We start from the raw sequence: 19,247 nt of genomic DNA on the forward strand, positions 1-19,247 counted from the left end.
ATGTGTCTTGAGTCCTGACAAAATAAATAGATATAAAAAGACGTTAGGATTTTAGGAAGGGTCTATTATTACTTGTCCTTTGTCCCCTATATTCGCGTCAATTAATACAGGTTAAGTCTAGGTATAGGTTAGGTTGGGTGCTAGGTACCTATACTATCATATTCAATATTGTGACATATTGGTAATTGGTAATAGGTAGTGGTAGGTTTGGTTTGGTTGTAGGAAAGTATTAATTTATTAGGTATATTTTATTTTGTCCTACGAATAAATTACACACAGAAAAACAGATAAAACGATTTTTTTATTATCAATAAACAATATTACATTTCGTGGTACGGTGTCGTATGTACAAGATTCACGACGGCGTCTGGACGTACGGGACGGTGTCGGCAAACGCCTGGAAAAAAAAAATGCAGCAATGAAATTCATTTTTCGCAATCATCGGTCGGCGTTTTTGCCCATTTGCGTAAAGCGTCTGGAAACGTATTAAGACAATAAGACAATTATTAGTCTTCACCGTTGTTTGGCGCGTTATGTCGGTCGGTCGTCAGTACCTATATTGCCGACTTGCCGTAGTGTATATAGTGCGACCCGTCAATTATTGCATATTATTTAAAAGGTATTTATAATATCGAATACCTATAATAGTTAAATAGTTATTATTGTTGTTGTTCGATAACGTATTTTTCACTTATTCGCGTACGCGTTAAATTATCTCAAACGGAATCGGTTTCGCGCGGTCGTTGAACTATATCTACCTACTGTTACGCGGCGAGTTCGATGGGAAAACGCGCATAGATTCCGGGGACCCTGGTCGATCACAATCGCGAATGTTGACGAGAGAAAAACGGAAAACGTAATAATGTACCAGGTACTATGCGGGTAAGTGTCGATACAATATAAATACATATTATACGAGTAAGTAGGTACCTATATATAATGTCTATATATAGGTGCCATATGAACATATGGTGGACAAATAGACAGTGACGGAGACGTTATAATGATATAGGTAGGTAGTTATGTAGATGGCATTTTTTTCCTCGCAATATTACGTCCGGTGCGGGGCGTAGGACCGCGGCCGATGGCGCGGTGGTTGCACACTCGCTCGCGGGATATTATAATAATATATACTAAGTAGGTACTCTCTCCGTATTTGGCGGACGGAAAAAGGAAGACAACGGCGGTATTGTCATTCAGGCCACTTGATCCGTCGTCCGTCAGCCGTGACGTAATCCGTTGCCGCGCGATACGCACTTGCGGAGATGGGTATGTATAAGTACGTTGTAGGACTGTGTAGGTTGTGTAGACATATTATTATACTTATTACGATTTACTATACGCCAAATAATATCATAATTCATAATTATTATACATTATTCTTAGGCGTCGAGAGGAAATGGAAAACGGTTCTTTTTTTCTTCTTCTTTTTATATTGTGTCTGTTATGCGTGCGTTATATCCGATGTGTAGTATACTGATAATATCGTTAGCACCCCGGGACAATCATAATATAATAATAATTGAATCACCTGTTCAACATGACATTTTGTATCATTTCTGGAGAAGCTGAGATTTTAAATGTATTTTAAACTTTTATATTATATCGAAACCTCAGACCTCTCGTCATGTCATGTATTTTTTAATTGAACAAATAATTTATAATTTTTTTTTATGCATCAATATTAATGTGTTGACTATAGAAACACGAGAAACGTGTTTAACTCGTAGATATGTTTTTACAAAAAACGATAACACCTCTCTAACTATATGAAAATGTTGTCTTGTTGTTATATGTTATAAAATTAATATATTTTTGGAAATCTGGAGCTTGGACTTGTTTTTTAATAAATAATAATAGTTATGATTAATAAAAATATTTATAATTATTATGATAAATGTATACCTAACCGACCTAACCTATAAAAGTTATACATTGTACACACTACACACGTATGTCGTACATGTTTTTAGACGTATGATTTGAAAATCCTGGAAGTTGGTTAATCTTTTACTATATTCTTTGCAACTTTATTTTGAATAAATAATAAACGAACATTTTTCATTAACTATTGATGACCAAAATTAATTGTTAAGTGTTGGCTCTTTTTAATTCAGAAAAATACCCCCATTTCCATAAGAATTAGGTATACAGATTAATATTTTTAAAGCAACTTTAGGAAAGTCGTGTTAAGAATGCATTGTAATTGAAATTTTCATATTTTTTATTTTGCAAAAAAAAATAATTTTGAATTCAATGATTTTTTTCTATAAATTTACCGTATAAATATACATTATCTTCAAAGCTTTTTATGTAGGATAATCAATTTAATATTTTCGTGTTAAAATAATCCTAATTTGTATATTATGAAACTTTTGTTTTGTCTAATATTAAGACCCCATTATAAAAATAAATTTATCAATTTAATTATTTTCTTATTAGAAAATATATCATCACCAAATTTTTTTATAAAAAAATATTTTTACATTTAAATCTATTTCTTTTCGAGGAAATATATTTACGTTATTTGAACTTCGTAAAAAAATTTTCTAAATTGTTTTTATCAATTTTAAATTTTGATTAAAATATAATAATCATATCATATTATATATAAGGACACAACACGTGAAAAACCAAAAACCAATAGGAATTCAATAATAAGTTGAAGGTTTTTAGAAGTTTTGTCTTGTATGATAGGGGTTCAAATAAGTAAACGAAATAAAAATTCAAATGGTTCTATTTAATTGGTTATTAATTTTAATTCATGTTTAATAGTAATTTTCAATGAAAATCTATTGTAACGTGGTCGGAGGACCTTATTATATGATATTAGTTATCCAAGGAAGGTTTTCTATAACGAATGTTATACCATTACATAAGAGTAAAATTAAAAAAAAAATTGAGTGAAGAGTGAAGACTGTCCAAATTTTAAAAACCATGATTACAAAATAATTATTTTACCTAATAATAATATTAAATTTGTTGTTTTATATTTATTTTATTTATTTTTCCCGATTATAAGAAAGTACATACTGGGAATTTTTAGTTTTTATCTCTTTTAAGTACAAATTAGATCTAATTTTCCATCTAAAACTACATTTAAAGTGAAAATTAAAGTATTTTATCGACTACCTATCGTCTACCGTGTATTCAGATACAAAAAACACATGTCATTGTAAAATAAATCAGCCATAGTTCCTCTCAGAATCTAAAACTGCAAGAACTCCAATAATATATTTACACACTCATTATTTATTAATTTGCATATAATATATAGGTAGGTGTATTAGGTACTGAATGCGATACCTATTTATCGTGACGATGGCACGATGGCCAAAGAGTTAGAAGACAGTTAAGTACTGGATATTTTATCTAACTATTTTGTCATGAAATATTGAAGATGGATATTATAGTTAAATACATGAATAAGTAACAAAACATTTTTTGAGTCTATATTTTAATTTAGCACCCTTAAGAATACCGGTGATCCATACTTCCTTAGTAAGGCAGTCCTATTCGTATGTGCATACTATAATTTATTTATTTGTGGCCCGTATAAATTTCGCTGTCACGATTTGTGTTCACGAGCCCGTCGGTGATAGCTACCTACATTTTCAGTCAAGATGAAAAATGGAGGAAAATTAATGATTAATGAATTAAAAGAAAAGTATACCTATTATATACGAGTGCATAAAACCTATTACACAGAGGCCGAAAAAGTGGGTCGAGTATATAACATATTATATTGTAGTGCAACAGTATAATATATATGTGGCGGTATATCGCGGTGGACAGGGGTTCTGAGATTCCCGCTCGGGCGATCCACCTATACTGCTATATACGATGACCTTATGCGCAGGTGTATTATACATCTCTGATAAAATATTCATAAAGCTCATCAACTGCGCCACGTTTGGGTATTAATACGGTAGTAGATATATTTATAATACACATGCGGTTATATATAAAAATATATAGGTATACACATCACGCGATCAATTACGACACATGTACTAGACACATATTATACGTCATATACATAAAAGTATTAGGTGTATATACAGTAGTGTTGTGATGCATATTATATTATAATAAAATACATTGGACGCAGACGATTTACGAGTGGCTATTGCGACGTTTTTTTGTCCACGTCACTGGCGACGACTACGCCACTATACCACAGCACCACTCCTCTCGCAGAACACCTTTTAAATTTTCTTTGCTCGTGATTTCTATATGAAACCTTTTTGAACGGCTTATGTATGATATTATAAACGCATAAATATATATTGTGTTGTCGGACTTTTTATCTATCTCGTCTATAAGGTGGTTCGTCAGCCATGCAATCAGAGGTTGTGCAATAATAATAATAATAAAAATACTCTAATCGTCAAGTAGTCGTAAATTCTATGCTCGGAGACGGTCAACGGTCGTTTGGGAAGTGAAATATTATAAATACGACTACCCTTTATTTTCCTATGTAAAATATAGTCGTATAGATCATGACGTCATAATCGCCGTGTTTGTATATTACACTCGCACGTATATATTATACATGCCGTAAAATATGAAGTTTTTTACCGTATTATGATTTCACATTCAAATCGAAAGTAGATATCTTTTTGTTGTTTGTCTCTCATTTGGGCCTTTGTTTGCAGAGTTAGGTAGTTGTTTCACCGTGCATGTTGATAATAACTATGTATAATTTATAACAACATTTTATAAGTAAAACGGATTATTTAAAGTTTAAACGTAATGAATTAAGACACCAAGCATGGCTGGTCATTATTTATGATATAGATTTGTAGTAGATATTTGACATTTATAAGGAATTATTGAATTGGTATACAAAATAGTTTTTGATTTTTGGTTAAATAAGTTTATATTGTTTTCTTATGACTTAGAACTAATAGTAAAAAGTATTTAGTTGTTCTAAGAATTATATTGTAATAATTATTAAATTGTGTTGCTGATGTAACAAACATTTGTCATTTTTATTGGCTGTTTTTTAGACATTTTGCTATTAGTGTCAGATTGTCATAGTTTCATAATTATGTCACAACAGTGAAATTTAAAATAATAGCTTATATATATTGTAGGTTATAGGTGTATAACTGTAAGCTGAGTAAATAGTAGGCCACCATGTTTTCTATATTTTTTTCATTTTTTAAGATACTATGTTAAAGTTTTTCAGCTTTTTCATATAATTTATATACTAGTTTAATAATCAACACTGAATAATGGAGGAAATTCATTTAAAAAATGAGAAATTTTAATATTTGAAAATATAACTTGAATTATAAATAAATACTTTATAATTAATGGTTATAAACGAAGGGCGTTAGAATGCTGTATACTAGTATATAATACACTTGAGTCTCGGATGTCTAATAAATGTTTATTATTTCCACGAAATTATAGAATTGAGCTTAAAAAGCGTCAATACTTAATAATAAATAAATAAATAAGTTTGAATATTCGACGACCGTGTGTATATTTGTATAATTATTAATAACAAGTCTTTTCCAATATAATGCACAATATATAAAATTTTATTTTATAAATAATTGAATATAATTTATGAAAACCATATCCGTCGTTGAAGTATTTTCGGCTCTCACCTCGTAATTAATTTGTAGTTTATAAAATTAGACAAAAATGCAGAAGATAGTAGGGAATGTAGACTGTATGGTATAATGGTTATGACCTATGAAAGTATCAATATTTGCTCTAATTAAGGTATTATATAATGTATAATTATATATATACCATAGTCTAAATAAAATTATTTTATTATGTATTTATGCAATCTATTATTTTAAAATTTTCACTATAAATGATCATGTATGATATGTGACTGGATACGGCGGGAAGTGTTTTCGGACAGAAAATGATTAATAAAATATTACACGCATTTTTATAGCGCTGTAAAGTCAATATTTGAATTGTTGAAACTTCAAATTCTGGTAAGATACTTAGATAGATATATATTCGTATATTTTCATGTGCAGGAAAGGGATCTTAATTATAAAAAAATTCTAGGGGATTTTCGTACTTAATGGCTGTACACCATACAAATAACGAAACACGTATAGGGCACAGATTTATAGATATATTATCTGTATAGGTAATAGGTATATTATGATTGTATGATAATAATCATACTATGTAATCAACTCTTTGAGATATATTTCCTATTCTCATATATTGCTGTGTTATAAACTATCACGTGGTGTAGCGTTTTAACTTTTAATCGTGTGCAACGCGAAAGTGTGAGAGAAGGTCGCGCCGCCGAATTAAGCGATCATAAGTATTTTAAAATTAGATGATCGTCGTGGCATACACGCTCGCCGCGTTGTTCTATTAAAAATAATAATAATTATTATGATGGTATAATATTGGAGTTAAAACGCTGCATGACGCATGAGCGGTAGATGAAAAACACGAAAAAAAATAAGCATAATAAATAGATCTAGGTGCGTATAGTATAAAATTGGTGTATAACCTGATTTTCACCAGAAATATCGAATATGAAAAAATGTATATTTTTAAAATACATGTATTTTTTTAATACGCACGAAATGATTTTTATCAATTTGTATATAATTTGGTATACTCCTATTGGTATCTATACAATCATGTAATTTCGTAGCTAAGGCCCAATAAAAAGTTTCGACTAGAATCTATTTGTAATCCGGCAATTGTTATTATTATGTTTTATTTAAGAAGGATCGTTTTGGCGTTGCAGATAAATTCAAGTCAGGTTTAACAGTATCTTGTTTCAAAAAAAAAAAAAAATTGCCAATTTTCTATGTGCATTAATTAAAATTATCTGGAATCGCGGGGCAAAGTTAAAATTATTTTTTTTTGAAAAAAATTGAACGAATTTATTTAGTTGTATACTTTTATAATTTGTATTGCATACAGTGTACCTTAATTTTATCGTACGCGTAACCTAACTGTTCTGTTCTATAAACGAAATCCTGTATGTGTGGAGGTGGGAAGTAATAATGCCGTCATAGAATGCAGACGAGCCTATATAATATAATATCATATTCATTATATTTTAATGATGCAACTACTATACAACTTTATTTGGCGGCGGGACAGAATTATATTAATGCCTAAAGTTTTATTATTTATAATATATATATCGGAGTCAGCCACTATCCTAGTCTTTTGCTGGTTGTGGAAAATTATATTTCATCAAATACATCGGTGGCAGATTGCTTATAGTAAATTTAGTTTTTGTATAGGATTAATAAGTATAACTGTTAAGTAATAAAATTATAAAATTAATAATGATGTGAACATTTTGTCAAAAAGCAATACATCACTCGAATGTTGTTATTATTAATTATAATATATAAATTATAAAAATTATATTAAAATTAAAATTAATTAAATAAATTACATTGTAAATTTATTCATCAAATAAACAAAAAACGTTAACATCTGAATGATGCCATTGACGTTTATGGTTTTTTTTCATTAAAAATAATTAAAACCCATATTTTATAACTTATAAGTTTATAATTACTGCGTTTCGTAAATTTATTGGAATCACTCGTCTCCTTTTTACAGAAAGTTAATAATTCGAATGTAGCTACATGGCGTTTGGCGGTTATATTCGTATATATTACGGTATTTGGCGAGCATCTTGAATAGTGAAATTTATTCGCATTAATGACGGTTTGGCTATCATAATAAGATATACAATAAAAAATGTACTGCCACGTTAACTTAACTGTACTGAAGTACTATGTAAATCACAAGGTTCTTTGTTTTTTTTTTGGCAAACGTGACTATAAAAAGTCTGTGTCTTTTGAGAGTCCGGTAAACAATTACCTCAAAATCTGGCCAAATCGTTTAATACGTCTATAGTTTATATATGTTATATTCATAATAGTTTAACATGAAAAGACAACAAAGATAAACGCTACTAAAGCTATACGTTTTATATTATGGTCTACGAAACATGAAATACATGACATGATAATAATAATGATGTACGTAGGAATGATTATATAAGGAGTGGCCAGGATATTTTTTGGGGCAGAGTTCGTAAGCTAACTATATATTTTGTATAGACCATAAGGCATTAAGGTTCAAACTTTCAAAGCCATGCCAAAATATTTGCATCGTGTAAAACACATTTAGATTTTCGACGATAATGAAAGGATAAATATTATATAATGGCGTTTGTCTTTATATGCAATATATTGATAATTGTTTAAATAGAATCACTATAATAAATTAGCTGTCATTTAATTTAAAATAATGTCGGTTAACAATTTAAATAATCTATTTTATTAACATTTTTAATGAAAATGTTGTTGAGTAAAAATTTAATAGACCCAGGGATAATTCTTTTCGAATTAATAAGTGCTTACTAATTACTATTAAAATAGGTGGACCCAATTTATATAGGAATAGCTCAAAAGCTTACAATTTAGTTTTTTTTCACAATTTTTCCAGAGTAATACATTTATATAGCTATATATCCTTACAATTTAGATATAAATCTATTGATTTCGTATCATAAAAATTTGAAGAGCCAAAACATGTTGAAAACCATTCAGTCCAAAAATATTTGGACACATGTCTAACTCTCTGAATTTATAATATTACGTTCGTTTTAGAATATTATGAATAGGTGTTATTACTTATTAGGTAGAAATCTTATTGTATATCCGAATGCATCAGCTGTAGTAGGTAAAACAGCCATTGAGTGTGGAAGTAGTATAAGAAAATTACTATGTGTTTCAGGCGTTTCAGCTATTACATTTTTATTTTACTGACATGTAAATTCTAAGACAACTTTTAAATTATTATAATATGATATCCGGAAGACGTAACCTAAAAAGGCAACATCAGTTGCTTATCACACAACGACCGTCGGGGTGAGTACAGTCCGTGAGTTTTATTTTCTGTATGCGTACTACCGCCTTTTGATTGCTTCGAACTGTAAGTAACACGGCCAATATACCTAAAGGGTGTGGTCGTTTTCGTGTCCATTACATGAAATTACGCTTATTGATTGTTTTATTTATATACATATATTCGGTTAATATTTTGCCCCCGTGTCCTTACATTGTAATTTGTAAATATACATCACTGTAGCGTATATTTGAGCGTCTTTTGTGACTTATGTAACACCTATAATACGTTACCATACGTTGCCAACAAACACCCTGTTCCCTGATACCTATAATGTCGATGATGACGTCGACAACCATTAAACTATATAATACGCATTGCCCATCCCTAGGGATTATATTGATAGTAATTTTGAGTGTTGCCGTACTTCAGTACTTGCCGCCGTCGTCATAACGGCCAATGACCGACAGCCGCTTTTTGCCACAAGTCCTCCCACGCTTAAAGGATTGTTTCGATTTACTAAGTAGTTTACGAGGTTTTTATGAATGTTTTCGCCACACTAGTCTATCCCCTCTTTTTTCACCTCTCATTCTTATTTTTTTTATTTATCTAGTTATCTCCTTTCACTCTTTGGTACTCTGGCGGTATGTCACCTATATTTTACACGTGGCTAAAATTTCTGATTGCCAAAATTTTATATTTTAAAACAGAATCACACCATTTTTTGGCAATTCATTTTGTAGGTATAATAGGTACTTATCTATGTTCTAACTTTTTATCAAGGTTAAGCATAACATTTTTTTTTATGCAATTTTATGTACTAATTATCAAATTATATTTATAAATTATAAAAAGATAAGCTGGCGGAGAAAAAAACAAAATTCGTGTTTATTTTAAATTTTAAACAAAAATATTTTAATTTGTGAACAACCAAAAAAATCACTAACTTAAAATTATATATTTTTTTAATGAGAAAATTTGTGAGCATTACGAGGCTTAATGGATGCATAATATTTTATTCGTTACTGGTATTAATCTATGCTTCTATTGTTGCTCGATCTTGGACTGGTGTTCACCCGAGAATCCAATCAACATGATAACTTCATATCTTATACCACATATTTATTGAATTTATAAATAAAAATCGTTAGATTCGAAAGATTATATTTAAAATGTGCATTTGAAGTATTAAGAATATTTTTGTGTTAAGGATAACCAAATTTTTAAATCGAAATTTAATGTGTATTATTTTATTACCTAAATAGATTATAGATATTAGATATAATATAAATTATAGATTATGTAGAATTAAAAATCGTTCAATTTAATTTGCTATTAATATTAGTTGTGAGTAAACAGTTAAACATGGAATCACAATTATTCATACTCGTCAAAATATTAGTTAGGTAAACTTAAATTTTCAGATTTTTTCTAGGAATTTTGAAATTATTTTCGATTATTTATGCAAATATTTACTATAAAAGATTAAATTTTAGCGGCTTTCATTTATACATCAATTTTACATTATATACCTACTTAAAACATTTTCTTAAAAAGAAAAAAACAGTGTTTTAGATTATTTTATTTTAATTATGTCTTACAATCAATATAAATAATATGCATTTATTAAACTGTTTATAAGTATTTGTCTATTTTTCATTTATTAGTTATTAGTTAAAAGTATTTAGGTATTACAAATTTACATAAAATAATTTATATTTAAGTTTATAGAAAACTGAGTACATAAATTAAAGAGTATAGAGTATTTAATATATTTTACTGTTAAGTGATAGGAAATAAAATATTGTACGTTTATGATCTGTACAAAACATATCGATTAAATTTGTTTTTAATGAGATGGTAATACGTTAATTCCTGAAATTAAATATTGTTTAAACTAATTTCAATAGGAATTAAGGTTATTAGATGATTAAAACTACAAAATAGTTTTAATTGTCAATATTTTTATAATTAATTATGTACGCCAAAAAATAACGTGCTGATCGCTCGAAAAAAAAGTCATTTTAATTATATCTACCATTTTCAAAACGATAAATTACCGGATGTTTGACATTTTTATGTCATTTTAATTTAGGTCAGGTATTTTATTTATCAACTACCTATCTACAATAACCACAATGCCCATAATATTCTAATTAAGAACTCATTTACTTTATAAGGTAATTATTATTGAAATAATAATTTTTTGTTTTTTATTTCTTATTATAAAATTAATTTAATCTTTACAGCATAACATTTCTCTAAATTATAAACATCAATTTTTAATAATAATTTAAATGTATTATAATTAAGAATAAAATAGTATATCAAAATCAATAATTGAAATATATGATCAGGAACTATTTTATTAGATACATATTCATATTTTAAATTCTAAACTAACTATGAAATTATTATAAATTAACAATGGACGACTAGGAAAACATTGTTAAAAATAAGGCTTGTCCAATAATACTGATTTGGTTAACAAAAACGTTTGTAAAGCATATTTTGATAGTTTGAAATTGGTTGTAACCTAAATGCTAAAATGTCATGCATTTCAAATTATTATAATATAATATTGTCATTATAGGCATCAATAGACTATTATAATAAACATATAATTTTTCCTTTAAAAACCATTAATACGACTATTACTCGTATTATTAATATGAGTAGTTATTATACAAATTACAGATAATATAATATTATCACTTTTGTTTTTTACATCATGCCTATATAAGAATAAACAATACTTTACTAGTTTTTACATATTTATAATAAAAGTTTTTTTCTATTTAAACCAAATTAGGCTCTATGATGCATGCTCTAAAATGTATATATTTTACCTTGAATTTGTATAGCATCAAGGATACATAGGATACATCGACTATAACCCTTTAATGGCTCACAAAGAAATTAGTTTGAAAGAAAATATCTTGTAAGGTTAGGAATAAATCGTAATATCTATTGATTAATTTTTTTATTTTCCATAGAAACATGAAACGACCAAACGGACTAATAGGTAACATAAGTGCCAACTTAAGTTTAATACTAAATCTCCCCCACACTTCTTAACATACAATTATTTTAATCTATGTTTTCTGAATATTTTGTGATTTTAATACACTAATAATGACAAAGAATTGTATATTTCTGGGTTTAATCTGAATATTTTTGTTTTTATTATTGAAGTTCAGTTTTTGTATACATTCGTGTGTACATGATTTAACCTAAAACGGATTTGCCACTCTTGATAGTGTGTGTTCAATACTTTTCAATGTGTTTTTATTGCATGTTAAATGTGCATAAAATGCCTACCTTTCAGCGTGCTACTCGCAAAATTATTATAACTCTCTGGGGAAACTGGTAAGCGATATAGAAGGGATGAATAGGTGAAAGGGAAAGGGTGAATGACTTATATTTTTTTTATATATAATAGCAAACTTTTATACTATGTTCTAATATTTTACTGTATTTTTGCGTTTAGAGAAATCAGAACTGACATGGTTCATACACATAAGTATAATGTAATATTTATTGAATTTATGTTTTTTGTACCTAGCATAACAGTAAATCGATGTAGATAATGTATTTATATCATGTAGGTACCTATGGGCTATGACTAGTAAATATGTATAATAAACATTTAGTTACCTATCTTATATTATTTAATATTAGGTACCTATATAATTATTAATATATTCATTAATGTGAAAACAAGATTTTAAAATAAATACTTTATAGATATTAAATATACTTAAATAATTATATTTTAAAAATGTTGTTAAATATATAATTGTTTTCAATTTTTGAATTAGAAATAAATGTTATAGTTTTAATAATGATTTTTACGCATATTGATGACTATAAAAAATAATAAGATATCCTTCATTAGTCATTACATTATTGTTTTCAAGAAATAGGTTATTATTTTTATATTTTTATTTAAACGATTTAAATAATAAATATAATTGTACACAAATGTGTAAAAGTTAAAGAAGACAAAAATGTTGTTAGTAAATTTAACTCACTGATATTATTTTTCTTTTAACAAAAAATGCTTAATCATACTAAATTTTTTTACAAATTATAAGTGTAAAGTATAAAGAAATTTTGCTATTATTAAAAAAAAATCTGAATCAATTTTAATAAAATGATAAATTAGCTTCACTATTCAAAATTATTTTTTAAATGCGACAATAATTGTCATGTTGAAAATAATAACAACAGTATTACTATCTTGTTTTGATATAATATAACTTCTAAACAATCTAAACAAAGTGAAACATATGTTCACTTTAGGATCGACAACTGGAAACTTTATTGTGCTTTTTTTTTATATTGTAGTTAATAATATGTTTTTGATTTCAGGTATAACTTTATAAATGAAGAATATTGTTGATAAGCAAATCAAAATAATGTATTTTATTTATAAATAATACTATTGAATTTCAGTCTAAGGTTTTCACTTTTCATTTAATATTTACATAGTTAGCGCTCTGTGTACGAATGTTAAATTGATTTGATTTGTTCAGTAGAAATACTTTAATTGACCGTGGTCGTATAAAGAATAAATCCAATTTAATTTTTCTTTCAAAATTCAATTAATGTGATATAATCTTAGAAGTGTTAAAATCGTTTTCAATAAAACGACAGAATTTATTGAGAATATGTTTTGGAGTTATCATAAATAATTCAAATTTTACTGTTGGAGACTAGAGTATTTTAAATTATTAGGAGTGGAGGATGGACAGAAAGTAATGTCATTTAATTATTATAACATATATTATATGACTTCATATAAAGAAATGTTATTATAGAATTGATTAATAATAATCATTTCAATTACACACTTTTTAATAAAAGTCTAACAAAATAAAAGATATTTAACAAAACAAATTTAATTTTTTTACTTGACCTTCGAATGTTGCTATTTTTAGAATAGTTCACTAGCATTTTCATATCCTTTTTGATTACCTATTTTTAAGTCTTCTTTTTCTTTAAACTTTTTCACTGTCCATTTCCAAATATTGGTCTCACTATGTTAGGTTAGGTATGCCTATACCTATGCACAATGCAAATGTATTATTTTTAATTGTTTTGTGGGTTTTAAGCATTTATATTCAATCCATATATCATTCTTCTATTTTGTCTACAGATATTTAAATACCAAAATAATGTTGTTGTACAGTACTCTTATGTTATTATTTTATTTTATTTTCCTACTTATGTATTACATAATATTAATAAATAATAATGATAAAGCGTTTCTCTTCTATATTCATCTGAATGTTGTAATTATGCAAAGTGATTACTGGAGGGTAATACAATTTTTTCTCCAGCTTTATGTTTATACAAGGCACTGAAACATCTATGGTAGCATTCGTTCCACCATAGTTTGTTCCAATGTCAATTTTTCATAGACCTATGTGTATGTTGAATTCAATCACAAATTCACATTAATAAGTTACATGGTTAAAGACAAGTTTTGTAGTAACAGTAATAAAAAAAAAAAATTATAGATATAAATAAAACATTATTATACTGACCGTCGTTAGCTGTGTCCATCGGGCACGCCTAGTATTTCTATGTCCTGTAGCCCTGACATACGTATGGCTTTTACTAGCTGTGTAGCTCGTTCGCTGTGCTTGACAGATCGCATAACGGGTGGCGTGGTATCCCTCCAGCCGTGCACTTCCGGATTGTACGGCTCCAGCGAGTTCACGTAGTTCCGCAGCGTAAGTGGTTGCAGTTCCAATACTTCTGCCGTATTTGAGTGCGTTATCTCCGTGTAACTCACGGCTATATGGTTGATACCGGAAACAGACAGAAGAATACAAATGTTGATGTGTCCAATATAATATCAACTGCAGTACGTATATACACGATACCCAATAAATTTCATGTTTATAATATTTATTGCGTATAATAGGTATTAAAGTTATGATAACAATAATAATATAATGGTAATCACTGATCGACAACATGTCAGATACGGTGTGGAAGAAAACAATGTCGACATCGGAATAATAGAGTTACTATCAGGTAAAACAATATAATAACAGTTTATAATGGGAGGGGAAGTTGTAATCTACTGTCAGTATCAGATAATTGTGGGCTGAATGCTTGGGGATGACCAACCCTTTTGATAGAAATAAATAATGAAACAAATCGTTTTTCTAGAATCTGTAGACAACAAAAAATTCCATGATTTAGTTTTTATTCTGTCTGCACTATAAAATATTTTTAACATGAATTGAAACGAGTGAGATAACGTTTTTAATTTTTTATATTAATCATTAAATATTATATATAAATGGAAAATGTGTATGTTTGTATAGTCAATTATTATTTCAAATAACATGATGAAACTTATTAGTTATTAATATAGTTATTTATTACGTATAATCACAAATATTTGTTAATTTAAGAAAATGGACTGTGATTTTTATATTTATACATGTACCTATATTTAAACTTTATACCTTAGTATATTGACATACTTTTCATTTCGATCGCATCACCTGGAAAGTGATTTATTATTGGAAGTTTTATTTTATTGATTTGAATTCGATAGTTCTTATTTAAGGTTATGGAAAATTACTGAGTAATTAAAAATTATCTCTAATTATAATAAAATGACTATTGTCACGGAGGGTTTGATATTTTGTATAGAGTTCTAAAGTTTAAAAAGTGTCATACGAAAAAAAACAGGTACCTGCAATATTGTTTAACTAATTCTTTCTTCGTTTATGTTTTGCTTAATTTAAACTATTTAGTTTTATGAATACTTCTCAAAAATAACGAGGAGTTACATTGAAATATGTTGCAGTAGGTGCAACATATTCTACTGACAATCAATGTTTGTAAACTATTTTATAAAATAATATCATTTTAAATAATTATAAACAATAATTGTCTTAAAATTAACTATAAAAAAAGTATTGATTATAGATACTAGTATTTATAATCAATGAAAAAATGTATAATAGTTTATAGTTATATAATAGATATTAGGTATATAATAATAATTAATCCTAAGTAATTTATTATTGTCATAGCAAAACAAAAAAAAAAAAATGTGTCATTTTGATATATTTTTTGTAATAATTAATTATTTTACTGGTAGGATATCGAAATGAAAAAGCTATAACTTTAATTTTGACTGGTGAGTTGTTATGAACCATTATGAATTGTGTTTTACAATAATTGATAAATTCGATTGTATATAAGTTAAAGATGAAATGATCTATGTATATATCTTGATTCTTTATTGAATAACTTATGCGTGTGCATTGATTTTTATTTTTACGAATAACGGTCATTCAATGTTTAATCGTTACGATTATTGGATGTGCGTATTGTTGTTGTATGGTATGTCCTCAATTATTTGTTTATCATTATTTATAAGTTTACAACCATTTTATACGTTACGGTACTGGAGGTAAACAAGGTCAATGACATTTATACCCTTGTTGGACAAGAAGAAAAATGGTAATGTGTGCATAACCCTAAAAAATACTCGTATATTGATTAAGACGATGTACATTCACTCACACACACACACGGTTTTGTCGCCTTCATAATTTGGTTCGTGGCAGTTTTATGGTTTCTCCCTGTTTTCCTTTCCTTTCAATGTAACAGACCAATAGCCAGGTTTTACTCTAAACATATCAATGTAACATATATACAAAATATGTCTATAATTTTCTGTATGTATATTATAATGTATCCGATAATTGTGAGTAGGATGAAAAAAATTGATTATTCGATTACAATTAGAAAAGTGATTAAAATTTATGTTTTTTTTTTTTTATGGTTATTGAGAGTTAATGTTTGATTCTTATTCAATTATTCAAAAAGGTGGTCAATCACATGTTCGTGGGGTTAAGTTGAATAAATCGTAAAATGAAATATATAGTGACCTTCAATAAGGGGAGACAGCAGGTGACCTTGAGAGTTGGGAATGGACACACCACCAATCGATCGTTCAACTCGCCAAACACATGCGAAATATTAAATAACCACTATGATCGCACGGCATTTAGGAATGTGGGTCAAAGCTATGTTTGAAATTATGTTTAAAAGCGTATATTATTTCACGGTCATTAAGAGTTTTTGCCTAATTTCCTTAGAATGTGTTGCCGCGACAGGTCTTACCCAAGTTTTCGGAAAGTTCGTTCTGTTGTTTCCAGCAGCAGAATATTTCTGAAATAATCCATCTGAAGAAACTTTTGCTCGAGTTATTCATCACACGGTACCTGACGGATACCGAACAGTATAGAATATTCGCTTCCGTCATAGTCCATCATCTCGACTGCAACATCATAATAATATCATCAATAATCAGTATATTAATATAATAATTATAGTAAATGAACAAAAGTAAATTTTGTTCAAAATGCGTACTCATGACATAATTGAAGGAAAGATTTCAGTAACCTAAAGACCCAATTCCTAGTACACATATTTGCGTCTGCATGCAATATTGTTCATTTAGTGCGTCTCAAGCTATCACTGACTTTTAAAAATGTTTATCGTACATTTATTCATACATTTATATATTATAATTATATAATATAGAAATTTTAATGAAATTTTAATATATATTCATTAAAATTTCTCGATGTAATAATTAGAAAACCTACACAGCATATAGAAACTTTCCTAAGAGCCTTGTAGTTTCATATCCGGTGACCTTGGTTGTTATTTAACTGCATTATATACACTTATATATATGTTTAGCATGGTAAGCTTTGGAAAAAGTTTTGAAACTTTTTTGCAAAACATTTAACCACGTTTGAACTTGAAAGTTATAAATGCATTTATAAAACTGAAAAATTAAAACTATAATATCACGATTATCGATGCATATGGGGATTGATTCTAGATTGAGTCTGAACTTTGAATAATTTTAAAATATAAGTTATTATCTTTTTATGGAATTGTTAATAATTCCGTTGCCGTGACTTAGGAATGATTGATAGAAATATTTTGAGTAATACATTCTATAATGCTCACGTTATCTAGGGTGTATGATTTTCAGGGGTAGGGAGGCGTACCTACTATTTTTGGCGATTGGTTATTTTTAGGTTGTGTTCCACAATCCAAATAACTCGATATTCATTATTTGATGACATTTTAATTTTTTTAAATTTATACAGTATAGCTTTATAAAGATATATATAAACTTAGAAAGTAATATTACACATAATTATGGGTATTAAAATATTGTTTCACTTAAACGTATTTGAATATTGAATTAATTTTTTTTTTTGTTACACAAATGATAATTTTAAATAGGTTTTTGGATTACGTTATGAGAAATTTGATTTGAATGGTTGCCACGTGAATCTAGAGTCGGCAGCGTGAATGATATTATCTTTGCCAAGAAAAAGAAATAATATTTTTAGACGTGGTTTAAAGTGCGTTTATAATTACTTGTCTCTTAAAATGTCCTCCCAATCGTAAACACTTCGCTATCGATGGTCCCGATGGAAGAACAACCGTCTATGGCCTGCTCCTTTATCATCTTCCATTGCTGGCGATTCGGACGCAATTTCTAAAATGACAGCCAGACATTGAGACGTTGGAAGAATTGGCCAAAACAAAAATTGTAATTAAATTAAAATAGGTAAATAATAAACGTTCACGTTTTAACAATGCATGAATATTTCAGTTAAAAATCGTACATGACGAAATAATAAAATTTAATGAAAATCAAAAATAATATCTAACAAAAAAAGGAAAACTGTCTTACAGATGCATGTAACTATTATTATACATGCACGGGTGACGGCGTTGTCGACGATGTCGTGTCGAACTTTTGACTGACCCAACAAAGGGCGAACCGCGAACAGCGAGACCTTAAAACGATAGAGCGCTACCTTTAACAACAATAAATAATCGTAAAAAGTACTGGCGCAACAGAGAGGAGTGAGAGAGAAAACAAAAAATGATTACTTTTTACCTTTACGTGACGTGTCCTCCTTTCGTTTCGTCTCAAGCCGTCATAATAAATAATATATATTTTTAAATTAATTTAATTCTATTTTACCAATCAGACTATGGTATCTATAAAGTTTAAATCAAAACATTGACATTCGTCACATGTATATAGTGTAGGTAACGGAATATCAAATGTCGAAAAATAGTATTTGAATGTGACTAAAAGTTTGTTTCAATTAGATATAATATCCCCTCTCTTCTGAAATAAAAATGCATGTATCCGAAATCAAAACGTTTGTACCTTGAAATACATTTTTAACAATCTATCTATTTTGTGACCATATTGAGCTATTATATTATGTATTACATAAATGTTAAATTATTTTTTGTTTAACAAAAAATAATACCAATCATAC

At 28.0% G+C, this 19,247-nt stretch overlaps 2 protein-coding genes across 4 annotated transcripts in view; one reads left to right on the plus strand and one right to left on the minus strand.

Moving 5' to 3' along the window:
• Positions 1–282: 282 nt before the first annotated feature.
• Positions 283–18,735, minus strand: LOC114120709 (uncharacterized). 3 transcript variants are annotated; one of them, XM_027982723.2, is made up of 4 exons: positions 18,325–18,735; positions 17,044–17,200; positions 14,433–14,685; positions 283–397 (listed from the first exon to the last, which is right to left on the minus strand). In XM_027982723.2, the coding sequence occupies exons 2-4, from the start codon at positions 17,103–17,105 to the stop codon at positions 356–358; spliced, it is 357 nt and encodes a 118-aa protein (XP_027838524.1). In that variant the 5' UTR covers positions 17,106–17,200; positions 18,325–18,735; the 3' UTR covers positions 283–355. The 3 variants fall into 3 exon arrangements, with proteins under 3 accessions (XP_027838524.1, XP_027838536.1, XP_027838517.2); XM_027982735.2 differs by lacking the exon at positions 18,325–18,735 and adding an exon at positions 17,532–17,756; XM_027982716.2 differs by lacking the exon at positions 18,325–18,735 and adding an exon at positions 17,293–17,313.
• LOC114120600 (A-kinase anchor protein 17A) overlaps positions 862–19,247 on the plus strand; it is a 36,656-nt gene continuing 18,270 nt past the window's right edge. Inside the window, exon 1 of the mRNA XM_050199647.1 lies at positions 862–882. Coding sequence (XP_050055604.1) covers positions 877–882 — 6 coding nt within the window. The 5' untranslated portion in view covers positions 862–876. The remainder of the gene's footprint in view (positions 883–19,247) is intronic.

The sequence above is a fragment of the Aphis gossypii genome, chromosome 2, assembly GCF_020184175.1.
Source record: "Aphis gossypii isolate Hap1 chromosome 2, ASM2018417v2, whole genome shotgun sequence".
Lineage (NCBI taxonomy): Eukaryota > Metazoa > Arthropoda > Insecta > Hemiptera > Aphididae > Aphis > Aphis gossypii.

Bases quoted from the DNA above. Each gene is read 5' to 3' on its own strand.
- LOC114120709 (XM_027982723.2), bottom strand. From the start codon at position 17,105: ATGGATTATTTCAGAAATATTCTGCTGCTGGAAACAACAGAACGAACT. The intron at 14,686-17,043 runs GTAAGACCTGTC...TCAACCATATAG, and splicing joins CGAACTTTCCGAAAACTTGG to CCGTGAGTTACACGGAGATA. The intron at 398-14,432 runs GTCAGTATAATA...TTTTTTTTCCAG, and splicing joins GATGGACACAGCTAACGACG to GCGTTTGCCGACACCGTCCC.